Source organism: Chiloscyllium plagiosum, unplaced genomic scaffold (genome assembly GCF_037043375.1).
Source record: "Chiloscyllium plagiosum isolate Xiang-an unplaced genomic scaffold, Cpla_swu_hap1 HiC_scaffold_12, whole genome shotgun sequence".
NCBI lineage: Eukaryota > Metazoa > Chordata > Chondrichthyes > Orectolobiformes > Hemiscylliidae > Chiloscyllium > Chiloscyllium plagiosum.
In genome coordinates, this window is record NW_028270150.1 from 85,397,919 (window position 1) to 85,412,022 (window position 14,104).

Here is a 14,104-nt window from a genome sequence, read left to right on the forward strand (position 1 = left end):
TCTCCACAGGGACAATGCGGTGGTCACTCTTACTGATACTGTCACGGACAGATGCATCTGTAGCTGGCAGATTGGTAAGGATGAGGGCAAAAATGTTTTGTCCTTTTGTTGGTTCCCTCACCACATGCCACAGACCCAGTCAGCAGCTCTGTCCTTTAGGACCCGACCAGCTCCATCAGTAGTACCTACTGCTGCCCAGAGTATATTTGGTGCCCTTGCCATCCTCAGTGGTTCCTCTGAGTGTTGTTCAACCTGGAGGAGTCCCGATTCATTAGCTGAGGGAGGACAGTGTTTGGTAATCAGCAGGAGATCTCCTTGTCCATGTCTAACCTGAAGCTATGAGAGTTCATGGGGTCCGCAGTCAATGTTGAGAACACACAGGGCAACTCCATCCCGACTGTATACCACGGTGCCACCATCTCTGCTGGGTCTGTCCTGCCGGTGGGACTAGACATATCCAGAGATGGTGATGGTAGTGTCTGGGATATTGTCTGTAAGGTATGATCCCATGATTATGACCATGTTGGGCAACATCCAAGCTTGGGCTGATGAATGGCAGTAACGTTTGTGCCACACAAATCCTTGGCAATGACCATCTCCAACAAGAGAGAATCTAACCATCACCCCTTCAGGTTTAATGGTGTTACCATTGCTAAATCCCACACTATGAACATCCATAGACAGGAAACTGAACTAGATTAGCCATGTAAATATTATGGTAGAGCAGGTCAGGAGTTAGGAATACTGTGGTCCATAACTCACCTCCTGACTCTCCAATGGGAAGGTGAGGTGTAGTTCCAGTGCACAGGAGGATGAGATTTTGGAGGGCATGGACAGGATTTCATGGTCACAGGAATGTGCTGGCAGGCAGCAAGCTGGTTTGAAGTGTGTCTACTTCAAAGACAGCAGTATTCGAAATAAGGTAGGTGAGCTTACACCACGGATAGGTACCTGGGACTTCGATGTTGTGGCCATTTCGGAGACATGGATAGAGCAGGGTCAGGAATAGATGTTGCAGGTTAGATCTTGCATTAAGAACAGGGAAGGCGATAAAAGAGAGGGAGGTGTTGCCTTGTTAGTCAAGAACAGTATAAGGGTGGCTGAAAGAACTTTTGATGAGGACTCGTCTACTGAGATGGTGTGTGCTGAGGTTAGAAACAGGAGAGGAGAGGTCACACTGCTGGGAGTTTTTTATAGGCTTCTGCAGAGTTCCAGGGATGTGGAGGAGAGGATCAGTAAAACGATTCTGGGTAGGAGTGAAAGGAACAGGGTGGTCATTATGAGGGACTTTAACTACCTCAACATTGACTGGAAATGCTATAACTCTCGTACATCGGATGGATCAGTTTTTGTTCAATGTGTACAGGAGGGTTGTCTGACACAGTATGTTGAAGGGATGACAAGAGGGGAGGCCACACAGGATCTGGTGCTTGGTAATGAACCAGGCCAGGTGTTTGATTTAGTGGTAGGTGAGCACTTTGGACAGAGTGACCATAATTCAATTACCTTTAGTTTAGTGATGGAAAGGGATAGGTACATGCCACAGGACAAGAGTTATCAATGAGGGAGGGGCAATTATAATGCGAGTAGGCAAGACTTAGGAGGCATAGAATGGGGTAGCAAAATGCAGGAGATGGGGACAATCGAAATGTGGAGCTGGTTTAAGGAACAGATATTGCGTGACCTTGATAGGTATGTCCCTGTCAGGAAGGGAGGAAGCGATAAGGTAAGGGGACCATGGTTTACTATGCAAAAGGAGGCTTATGTGATGATGAGACGAGATAGTTCAGATGAAGCAATGGAGAGTTACAGATTAGCTAGGAAGGATTTAAGAAGAGCAAAGAGAGGACATGAGCAGTCTTTAGCAGGGAGAATAAAGGAGAACCCTAAAGCTTTCTATAGGTATGTGAGGAATAAAAGGATCACTAGGGTAGGAATAGAGCCAGTCAAAGACAGAAGTGGGAAGTTGTGTGTGGACCCTGTGGAGATCGGAGAGGTGCTAAACAAAGATTTCTCATCAGTTTCACTCAGGAAAAGGAGAATATTGTAGAGGAGAAGAATAAGATATGAGATATTAGACTAGAAAGGATCGAGGTTAGTAAGGAAGAGATGTTAACAATTCTAGAAGGAATGAAAATAGACAAGTCCCCTGGGCCTGATGTGATTTATTCAAGGATTCTCTGGGAAGTTAGGGAGGAAGTGTTGGAGTCTTTGGCTATGATATTTGAGTTGTCATTGTCTACAGGTTTATTACCACAGGACTGGAGGATTGCAAATATTGTGCCCTTGTTCAAGAAGGGCAGTAGAGATGATCCAGGTAATTATGGACCAGTGAGCCTTACGTCTGTTGTACGAAAAGTTTTGGAAAGGATTATAAGAGTTAGGACCTATAATTATCCAGCAAGCAACAATTTGATTGCAGATAGTCAACATGGTTTCGACAAGGGCAGGTCATGTCTCACAAACCTCATTGAGTTTTTTGAGAAGGCGATCAAGCATGTGGATGAGGGTAGAGCAGTTGACATGGTGTGCATGGACTTCTACATGTAGTCTGTTGGAGAAATGCAGAGGCATGGGATTGAGGGTGATTTAGCAGTTTGGATTAGAAACTGGCTTTCTGTAAGAAAGCAGCGAGTGGTGGTTGATGGAAAGTATTCAGCCTGGAGTCCAGTTATTAGTGGTGTGCCACAAGGACCTGTTTTGGGATGACTGCTGTTTGTCATTTTTATAAATGACTTGGACACAGGCATAGGTGAATGGGTTAGTAAGTTTGCAGATGACAGTAAAGTCGGTGGAGTAGTGGACAGTTTGGAAGAATGCTACAGGTTGTAGGGGGACTTGGATAAACTGCAGAATTGGGCTGAGAGGTGGCAAATGGAGTTCAATGCAGCTAAATGTGAGGTGATGCACTTTGGGAAGAATAACAGGAAGGCAGAGTACTGGGTCAATGGAAAGATTCTTGGTAGTGTGGATGTGCAGAGGGATCTTGGAGTCCATGTACATAGATCCCTGAAAGTTGCCACCCAGGTTGATAGTGCTGTTAAAAAGGCATACAGTGTGTTAGGTTTTATTGGTAGAGGGATTGAGTTCCAGAGCTATAATGTCATGCTGCAACTATACAAAACGATAGTGCGGCTGCACTTGGAATATTGTGTACAGTTCTGGTCGCCCTATCACAGGAAGGATGTGGAAGTATTGGAAAAGGTGCAGAGGAGATTTACCAGGATGGTGCCTGGTCTGGAGAGAGGTCTTATGAGGAAAGGCTGAGAGACTTGAACCTGTTCTCATTGGAAAGAAGAAGGCTCAGAGGGGATTTGATAGAGACATACAAGATGATCAGAGGATTAGATAGGGTAGACGGTGAAAGTCTTTTTTTCTAGGATGATGACGTCAGCTTGTATGAGGGGGCATAGCTCCAAATTGAGGGGTGATAGCTTTAAGACAGATGTCAGAGACAGGTTCTTTACGCAGAGAGTAGTAAGGGTGTGGAATGCCCTACCTGCCAATGTAGTCAACTCAGCCACATTAGGGAGATTTAAATAATCCTTGGATAAGCACATGGATGATGATGGGATAGTATAGGGGATGGGCTTAGATTAGTTCACAGGTCAATGCAACATTGAGGGCCGAAGGGCTTGTTCTGCGCTGTATTGTTCTATGTTCTAAAACCTGTCCACCATCTACAAGGCACAAGTCAGGATTGTAGTGGAATCCTGCCAACTGGCCTGGATGGGGACAGTTCCAACAATACTCAAGAAACTCCACATCATCCAGGACAAAGCAACACATTTGATTGGCAATCTGTCCATTACCTCCAACATTCACACCCTTCATCACAGTTACACACTGGCAGGACTATCTGCATGACACAGTAACTCACCAAGATCCTTTGGAAAGGTTTGGAGGGATAGGGACCAGGCACTGGCAGGTGGGACTAGATTGGGTTGGGATATCTGGTCAGCATGGATGAGTTGGACTGAAGGGTCTGTTTCTGTGCCGTACATCTCTATGACTCTCTGACTCTTTCAAAGCTGCAACCTCTACTTCCTAGAAGCTTGCAAGCTAAAGGAAAATTATTACTTGCTTTCGAATACAGAAAAAATCCAAGATGCTGCAGAGAGGTGCAAGATGCAAAACAAAAGTAGAGACTTGACCAAGAAGGAAGATATTTTACAGAGTACGTACAGCACGGAAATGGGTCAGTCTGAGTAACTGGGCCATGTCAATCTGCATACTTCCCACAGACCTTCCATTAACCTGCCCATCCCAACTAACCTTACCAGGAGAGCCTTCTCCTTGTTGCCTCTCATTCTCCGAAACTCCAATGTGTACAAGCCCCAAGCTACTCAACCTCTCCTCATAAGACAGTCCGTCTATACCTGGTACCAACCGAGTGAACCTTCTCTGGACTGCCTCCAATGCCAGTATATCTTTCCTGAGGTAAAGGGGTTCAATACTGTTCGCAGTAAATCAGCCAGCCTGTTTTGTTTGGTTTCCCTCCCTTTTTGAATAAAGGTGTTAAATTGACAGTTTTCCAATTCTCTGGGATTTTTCCTGAATCTGATCATCCTTGTGTAACCACTGTTTCTGCAGTTACTACTTTTACAATCCGCGGATCCAATCCTTCAGGTCTGGGGTACTCACGAGCCTTTAGCCCCATTAATTTCCCGAGTGATAGTTATTGGGTCGATTTGCTGACCCCACCCCTCACTGCCTCCTTTGGCAATTTGGTTAATTTGCATTTTTGGAATAAAGACTGATGAAATGTACATATTTAGCTCTTCTGCTATTTTCTGGTTAACGATTATGATTTCCCCAACCTTGTTATCTGCGGGAAACATAGAACAGGACAGTACAGGCCCTTCGGCCCTCGATGTTGTGCCAACCTTTTATCCTACTCTAAAATCGAACCAATCTATATACCCTTCATTTTACTGTCATCCAGGCGCCTATCCAAAAGTCACTTAAATGTCCCTCATGTATCTGACTCCACCACCACTGCTGGCAATGCATTCCCCACACCCACCACTCTCTGTGTAAAGAACCCACCTCTGACATCTCCCCTAAACCTCCAATCACCTTAAAATTATGCCCCCTCATGATAGCCATTTCTGCCCTGGGGAAAAATCTCTGACTATTCAGTTTATCTACCTCTCATCATCTTGTACACCTCTATCAAGTCACCTCTCATCCTTCTTCACTCCAATGAGAAAAGCCCTAGCTCCCTCAACCTTTCTTCATAAGACAGGCCCTACAGTCCAGGCAGCATCTTGGTAGATCTCCTGTGCACCCTCTCTAAAGCTTCCACATCCTTCCTATGATGAGGTAACCAGACTGAACACAATATTCCAAGTGTGGTCTAACCAGGGCTCTATAGAGCTGCAGCATAACCTCATAGCTTTTAACATTAATCCCTTCCAAATTAAAGCCAACACACCAGATGCCTTCTTCACAGCCCTATCAACTTGGGTGGCAACTTTGAGGGATCTATGGATGTGGACCAAATATCCTTCTGTTCCTCCACACTGCCAAGAATCCTGTCTTTAACCCTGTAATCTGCATTCAAACTCGACCTTCCAAAATGAATCACTTCACGCTTTTCCAAGTTGAACTCCATCTGCCACTTATCAGCCCAGTTCTGCATCCTGTCAATGTCTCATTGCAACCCATAATAGCCTACACACTATCCACAACTCCACCAACTTTCATGTCATCAGTAAACTTCCTAACCCACTCTTCCACTTCCTCACCCAAGTTATTTATATAAATGACAAAGAATAGAGGTCCCAGAATAGATCCCTGATGAACCACCCTGGTCAGAGGCTGAATACTTTCCATTTACTACCACGCTCTGACTTCTATGGACTAACCAATTCTGTATCCAGACAGCCATATTTCCCTTCTGCCTCCTTATTTCCTGAATGAGCCTACCATGGGGAACCTTATCAAACGCCTTGCTAAAATTCAAGTACACCACATTCACTGCTCTACCTTCATCAATGTGTTTTATCATATCCTCAAAGAATTCAGTAAGGCTTGTGAGGCATGACCTGCTCCTAATAAAGCCATGCTGACTATCTCAAATCATATTATGGTTTTCCAAAGTGATCATAAATCCTGTCTCTCAGAATCCTTTCCAATAATTTGGCTACCACCGATGTAAGACTGACTGCTCTGTAATTCCCAGGATTATCCCTATCCCTTTTCTTGAGCAAGGGAATAACATTTGCCACCCTCCAAACATCTAGCACTAATCCAATGGACAGTGAGGATGCAAAGATCATTGCCAAAGCTGCAGCAATCTTTTCTCTTGCTTCCTGTAGTAACCCTGGGTATATCCAATCTGGTGTTGGGGACTTATGTATTCCTATGTTTTTCAAAATTTTCAGGACATCCTCCTTCTTAACATCAACCTATTCGAGCATAACAGCCTGTTTCACGCTGTCCTCACAAGTGTCAAAGTCCCTGTCAGTAGTGAATGCTGAAGCAAAGTATTCATTAAGTACCTCCTCCGACACCAGGCACAAATTCCCTCCAATATCCCTGATCAACCTTACCCTCACTCTGGCCATCCTCTTGTTCCTCATATAAGTATAGAATACCTTGGGGTTTTCCGTAATCCTACCCGCTAAAGCTTTTTCATGACCCCTTCTAGCTCTCCTAAGCCCATTCTTCAGTTCCTTCCTAGTTACCTTGTAACCCTCTCGAGCCCTGTCTGATCCTTGCCTCCTCAACCTTAAATAAGCTTCTCTTCTTCCTTTTGACGAGATGTTCCACATTCCTTTGTTGCCCAAGGTTCCTTCACCCTACCATATCTTTCTTACCTCAGTGGGACAAACCTGTCCAGCACTATCAGCAAGTGCTCCCTTAACAACCTCACATTTCTGTTGTGCATTTCCCTTAAAACATCTGTTCCCAATTTAGGTGCCTCATTCCTGCCTAATAGCATTGTAATTCCCCTTCTCCCAACTAAATACTTTCTCATACAATCTGCTCCTATCCCTCTCCATGACTATAGTAAAGGTAAGGGTGTTGTGATCACTACCACCGAAATGCTCTCCCACCGAGAGATCTGACACCCTAACCTGGTTCATTGCTGAGCACCAAATCCAATATGGCTTTCCCTCTAGTTGGCCGATGTATATATTGAGTCAGGAATCCTTCCTGGACACACCTGACAAAAACTGCTTCATCCAAATTATTTGAACTAAGGAGGTTCGAGTCAGTATTCGGGAAGTTAAATTCACCCATGACAACAACCCTGTTACTTCTACACCTTTCCAACATCTGCCTCCCAATCTGTGTCTCTGTTGCTATTGGGGAGGGTTCTGTAGAAAACTCCCAATGAAGTGACTGCTCCTATCCTGTTTCTAGCTTCCACTCGTACTGACTCTGTAGACATACCCTCCTTGACAACTTCCCTTTCTGCAGCTGTGATACTATCCCTGATTAGCAATGTCTATGTTCACTTTGGCCTCCCTTTTCATTTTGAAATGTTTAAAGAAGCTCTTACTGAATGTTTTTTATTACTTGCAAGTTGATCACAGTTTATTTTCACTCTATATGTTTTTGTTGGCTTTTAAAATCTCACTAATTCTTTGGTTTACTTCTACTTTTGTATTTTTTTTTCAGTTTGATCCTATCTTTAAGTTACTTGTTAAAATGTATTCACTTCAGGGACATGAGCATTGCGAGCTGACAGCATTCATTGCCTGTCCTTAGTTGCCCTTGGGAAGGTGGTGGTGAGCTGCTTCTTGAACAGCTGCAGTCCGTGTGCTGTGGGTTCACCTTAGGAAGGGACTTTAACCCAGAGACAGTGAAGGAGTGGCAATTTATTCCCAAGTCAGAATGATGAGTGGCTTGGAGGGGAATTAGCAGGTGGTGGTGTTCCCATGTAGTTGTTGCCCTTGTCCTTCTAGATGGAAGTGGTCATCAGTTTGGAAGGTGCTGTCTGAGGATCTTTGGTGAATTTCTGCAGTGCATCTTGTAGATAGTACACACTGCTGCTACTGAGCATCGGTGGTGGAGGGACTGAATGTGTGTGGATGTAATACCAATTAAGTGGGGGCTGCTTTGTCCTGGATGATGTCAACCTTCTTGAGTGTTGTTGGAGCTGCATCCGTCCAGGCAAGTGGGGAGTATTCCATCAGACTCCTCACTTGATTTGCCACATCCTCGAATTCTTCTTAACCAGAATACATCTTTGCTGTGAGTCATAAAGTATATTCTTAAACACCTGCTGCTGTTCCTCCTATGTCTTTTCTGTTGAACATCTTTCCCAATCCACTCCAGCCAACTCAGCCCTCATCCCTATGCAATTGCTCTTGTTGAAGTTAGGACAGTTGTTTCCAGCTCATGAATGCTACATTCTATCATGTTATGGCCTCTGTTCCCTCGGGAAAACACTTCTAAATTGGAGAAAGGCCAATTTTGACAATATTAGGCAAGAACTTTCAAAAGCTGATGGGGCCAGATGTTCGCAGGTAAAGGGATGGCTGGAAAATGGGAAGCCTTTAGAAATAAGATATGAGAATCCAGAGAAACTATATTCCAGAGAGGAAAGACTGGTAGGTATAGGGAATGCTGGATGACTAAAGAAATTGAGGTTTTGGTTAGGAAAAAGAAGGAAGCACATTCAAGTTTACACAGGATAGATCGAGTGAATCCTTAGAAGAGTATAAACAAAGTAGGAGTATACTTAAGAGGGAAATCAGGAGGGCAAAACGGGGACATGAGATAGCTTTGGCAAATAGAGTTAAGGAGAATCCAAAGGGTGTTTACAAATACATTAAGGACAAAAGGGTAACTAGGAGAGAATAGGGCCCCTCAAAGATCAGCAAGGCGGTCTTTGTGTAGAGCTGCAGGAGATGGGGGAGATACGAAACGAGTATTTTGCATCAGTATTTACTGTGGAAAAGGACATGGAAGATATAGAATGTAGGGAAATAAACGGTGACATCTACAGTGGCAAGGTGGCTCAGTGGTTAGCGCTGTTGCCTCACAGCATCAGGGTCCCAGGTTCAATTCCAGCTTCGGGCTACTGTCTGTGTGGAGTTTGCACATTCTCCCCGTGTCTGCGTGGGTTTCCTCCGAGTGCTCTGGTTTCATAGAATCGTAGAGTCATAGACGCTCCCACAGTCCAACGATGTGCAGGTTAGGTGAACTGGCCATGCTAAATTGCCCATAGTGTTAGGTGCATTAGTCAGAGGGAAATGGGTCTGGGTGGGTTACTCTTTGGCGGGTCCATGTGGATTTGTTGGGCTGAAGGGCCTGTTTCCACACTGTAGGGAATCTAATCTTGAAAAATGTCCATATTACAGAGGAGGAAGTGCTGGATGTCTTGAAATGCATAAAAGTGGATAAATCCCCAGGACCTGATCAGGTGTACGCTAGAACTCTGTGGGAAGCTAGGGAAGTGATTGCTGGACCTCTTACTGAGTTATTTGTATCATCAATAGTCACAGGTGAGGTGTCGGAAGACTGGAGGTTGGCTAATGTGGTGCCACTGTTTAAGGACAAGCCAGGGAACTATAGACCAGTGAGCCTGATGTCGGTGGTGGGCCAGTTGTTGGAGGGAATCCAGAGGGACAAGATGTACATGTATTTGGAAAGGCAAGGACTGATTAGGGATAGTCAACATGGCTTTGTCCATGAGAAATCATGTCGCACAAACTTGATTGAGATTTTTGAAGCAGTAACAAAGAGGATTGATGAGGGCAAAGCGATAGATAGACTTCAGTAAGGCATTTGACAAGGTTCCCCATGGGAGACTGATTAGCAAGGTTAGATCTCATGGAATACAGGGAGAACTACCCATTTGGATACAGAACTGGCTCAAAGGTCGAAGATAGAGGGTGGTGGAGGAGGGTTGACCATGGAATGATTATTGGGGAAAAAAACCCATCTAGCTCACAATCTGCCATTCTGGCTTACATGTGACTCCAGACCCACAGCAATATGGTTGACTTTTAACTGCCCTCTGCACAAATAGGGATGGATAATAAATGCTGGCCTGGCCGTAATGCTTGCGTCCTGTGAGTGAATAAAACATTGAAGAAATGAGGCGAAAGTGAGGACTGCAGATGCTGGAGATCAGAGTCAAGATTAGAGTGGTGCTGGAAAAAAGCACAGCAGGTCAGGCAGCATCCGAAGAGCAAGAAAATCGACGTTTCAGGCAAAAGCCCTTTATTACCATTCCTGATGAAGGGCTTTTCCCCGAAATGTCAATTTTCCTGCTTCTCGGATGCTGCCTGACCCATTGAAAAAATTAGCTTTGTCTTTTAAACATTTGTTCTCCATTTGATTCTATTTGCAGTTTTTTCATGTTCGTTCACGTTATCCCTTCACATTCTGGGTAGCATTATCAAAATAGTTGTCCTGTGATGCCACCAAATCTTGGTGCTTTGTAACCCTGCAAGCCCCCCTCTCCTCTCCCCATAATTAGATGGTTGGATTGGCCAGGATGCTGTTCAATGAAGCTGGTCTGACTGTAAAAGCCAACCAGTCCCTCCACGCTTCCCCAACCCCAGCTCTTTGAACAAGCTTGCTGTTGGAATTTTGCATTATGTCATTTTGATCCCTGGGAAGTAAAACGTCCAAGACGCTACATCAATGCATGCTATTTTTCTGGACACAAGTGACGGGGGGATGCCAACTCTGTACAGAGAGGTTCCTGGAAATATAGAACAAAAAACAGTACAGCACAGGAAGAGGCCCTTCAGCCCTCCAAGCCTGCACTGATACATTTTGCCCTTAGTATTTGTCCAGGTATTGTGTTTGCTTCCACTATCTGCTCTGGCAGCGCGTTCCAGGCTCTCACCACCCTTTGTGTGAAAAACCTGCCTCACACATTTCTTTTAAATATATCGCCCCCGCACTTTGACCCGTGTCCCCTAGTAATTGACCACTATTAGGTCACTCCTCAACCTCCTGCATTCCTACCTCCTCAGGTCCACGTAGACAACCTTAACCACTGTTTCCTCATCAACTATCTTTGTCACCTCCTCAAACAACCCGATCAAGTTACTGAGGCATGACCTCCCCTGTACAAAACCATTTGTTAGTAAGTCCATTTGCTTCGAGATCCCTATAGATCTTGTCCTTGAAAATCTTTTCCAATTATTTCCTTACCATCAATGTGAGGCTCACAGGCTGGATTTTCCAGGATTATCCCTGTTATCCTTCTTAAACAATGCAACCACATTGGCTACTCTCCAATCCTCTGGGACCTCACCTGTGGCCAAAGAGGACACAAAGATGTCTGTCAATGATCCAGCAGTTTGTTCTCTTGCCTCCTTTACTATTCTGGATAGACCCCATCAGGAGCGGGAACTTACCTACCTTAATACTTTTTTAAGATGCACAACTCCTCTTCCTCTTTAATAGCAACTTGGCTTAGAATTTCAACACTCCCCTTCTTGAGACCATCCTCCGCCATTGCCTTTTCTTGGTGTATACTGACACAAAGTATTCATTTAGGACCCTCACCTATCTCTTCTGGCTCCTTTGCCCTTCAGTGGGCCAACCCTTTCCCTGGTTACCCTCTTGCTTTTTATATGTGTGAAAAACGCCTTGGGATTCTCCTTAACCCTGTTTGCTAATGACTTCTCATGACCCCCTTTATCCCTTTTAATTCCTTGTTTAAGTTCTTTTCTACTTTCCTTGTATACATCAAGGGCTTCATCAGTTCCCATCTTCTGAGACCTTATGTATTTTTCCTGTTTCTTTTTGATCAAGATAGTAACATCCCTGGTCATCCAAAGTTCAGGTAACCTGCTGTACCTATCCTTCAATCCTGCGGGAACGTCTCACTCCTGAACTCTCATCAACCACTGTTTGAAATATTCCCAAATGTTCAATGTGGATTTCCCCTCGGACAGCCACGTCCAATCAACACTCTCCTGATCCTGCCTAAGACTGTTGTCCTTAACCTTGCCCCAGTTTAACACATTCATTGGAGGATTGCTGTTATCCTGATCAATGGGTTTCTTAAAACTCATGGTATGATGGTCACTACTCCCAAAATTCTCCTTCAGTGAAACTTAACTCAGCTGGCTGGGCTCATTTCCCACAACCAGGTCCAGTATAGCCCCTTCGCTGGTTGGACTGTTTACATATTGTCAAGAAACCCTCCTGAATTAATCATAACCCCCGTGTATTCCCCCAACCCCATCCCTCGGTTACAGTTAAGGCATGAGAATGAAAATGAAAACAACTTTGTTTTGTGCGATTTTTTTAAAGAAATAAAAAAAACACCCCTGTTTGTTCACAGCTGTGGTTTGATCCTTATTTCCTGAAAGATTTGGGGACAATTCCTGTTTACAAATGTTCACCTTCAGGGGGAACCTGTTGGCGTTTGACTAACGGGTCGGCGCTTATCGAATGCAGAGGCAGCTGGCAAGTTGTTGTTGTTGTTATTGCCTTCCCATGTTGCTTCCGGAAGGTGAGTGCGGATTGGTGAACGAGAGAAAGGCAAGACAGCCGTGCTGAACACAGAACTGGGACATGAAGGTGGTAGCTCAGTAAACGGGGAAGAAGAAGGAGGAGGAGGCGAGGGCGCCGCTGACCATGTCCCTGTACAGGAACAGTATGTGGTTTCTCAAGGGCATGCGGGAGTACACCAAGTGAGTCCCGATCGCTAATCGCCTCCACCCAGCCCGGCCATTCAGCCCATATTGTCAGCCGGGTTAGACCCGTTTCTGTTGCTGCTTCTGACTTTGCTTTGGGTATTTCTTGCAGAAAGGGAGGATTTGAGAGTAGCGGGTCCAGTGGGGCATTGCAAAATGAAGGCGATAGATTACACCCGTCCCCCTGTTACTGCGCAAATTTCAAAACGGGGTTACATAAGTTAGGGCTGGGTCACTTAGATCCTTTGCAAATGCAGGGAAAAAAAATTACCAAGGCTCTTTAATCTAGGGCGGTGAGGGAGATTGTGTACTACACTAATGTTAAAATAAACCTTTCTTAAAAAAAATAAAATCGTAGTAAAGACGAGAACCAATGTCAAAAGTCCAATTCGATGGTACTCTGGTTAATGCAGTATATTATTACATTGGAGAGCCCCCTTTCTGGATACTGTATCTATTTAAATCAAAGTTAAAAATCACACAACACCAGGTTATAGTCCAACAGGTTTAATTGGAAGCACACTAGCTTAAAACCAGTTGTACAAGGGACAGGGTCTTACAACGTGTGACTGGGGCAATCTGTAAAGAATGCTGGGAGTTGTAGTTTTGTTTCTTCTCTGCCTGCTTCCCGAAACTGATCAAACTCACAGAACTGTACAGCATAGAAACAGACCCTTCGGTCCAACTCGACCATGCCGACCAGATATCAGAAATTAATCTAGATCAATTTGCCAGCACTTGGCCCATATCCCCTCCAAACCCTTCCTATTCATATACCCATCCAAATGCCTCTTAAATGTTGCAATTGTAACAGCCTCCACCACTTCCTCTGGCAGCTCATTCCATATAAATACCACCCTTTGTCTGAAAAGGTTGCTCCTTAGGTCCCTTTTATATCTTTCCCCTCTCACCCTAAACCTTTGCCCTCTAGTTCTGGACTCCTCTGCCCCAGGGAAAAACGAACTTGGTTATTTACCATATCCATGCCCATTGTCCAAAACTAATCTTAGTCACAGCAATCATTTCAGTAGCTCTTTAAATGTAAATTAATTCAATAAAAAAACATCTCAGAGAGCATTGAAAGTTCTGAAGATTTGAGGTGACAGAAGTAAGACATTATTGCTCCAGAGAGGGAAAATAGCAGTAAGACAACAAAATAACACGAGGAAATAAACATGTTAGTTGTACTAGCATACTGTTCTAAGCTTTGCAGTTAGCTCAGCTGTGTAAAAACAAGGGCTTTTGCCTGAAACGTCGATTTTACTGCTGCTTGGATGCTGCCTGAACTGCTGTGCTTTTCCAGCACCACTAATCCAGAAGTTAGCTGGCTGGATGGCTAGTTTGCAATCTAGGCTGATATCACCAAGTTCAATTCCCACACTGGCTGAGATTGCAGTAATAATTCCACCTTAAGATGTGGAAACCCTTAGGTTGAAAACTACCATCTGTTGTCTCTCTCTCTCTATCTCTCTCTGATG

At 44.5% G+C, this 14,104-nt stretch overlaps 1 protein-coding gene across 1 annotated transcript in view; it reads left to right on the forward strand.

Annotated features, from left to right (window-relative positions):
- Window positions 1–12,453: 12,453 nt before the first annotated feature.
- The window catches only part of dhrs12 (dehydrogenase/reductase (SDR family) member 12), a 31,098-nt gene continuing 29,447 nt past the window's right edge, over window positions 12,454–14,104 (forward strand). The window contains exon 1 of the mRNA XM_043700440.2: window positions 12,454–12,623. Within this exon, the coding sequence (XP_043556375.2) occupies window positions 12,568–12,623 (56 nt within the window). The 5' untranslated portion in view covers window positions 12,454–12,567. The remainder of the gene's footprint in view (window positions 12,624–14,104) is intronic.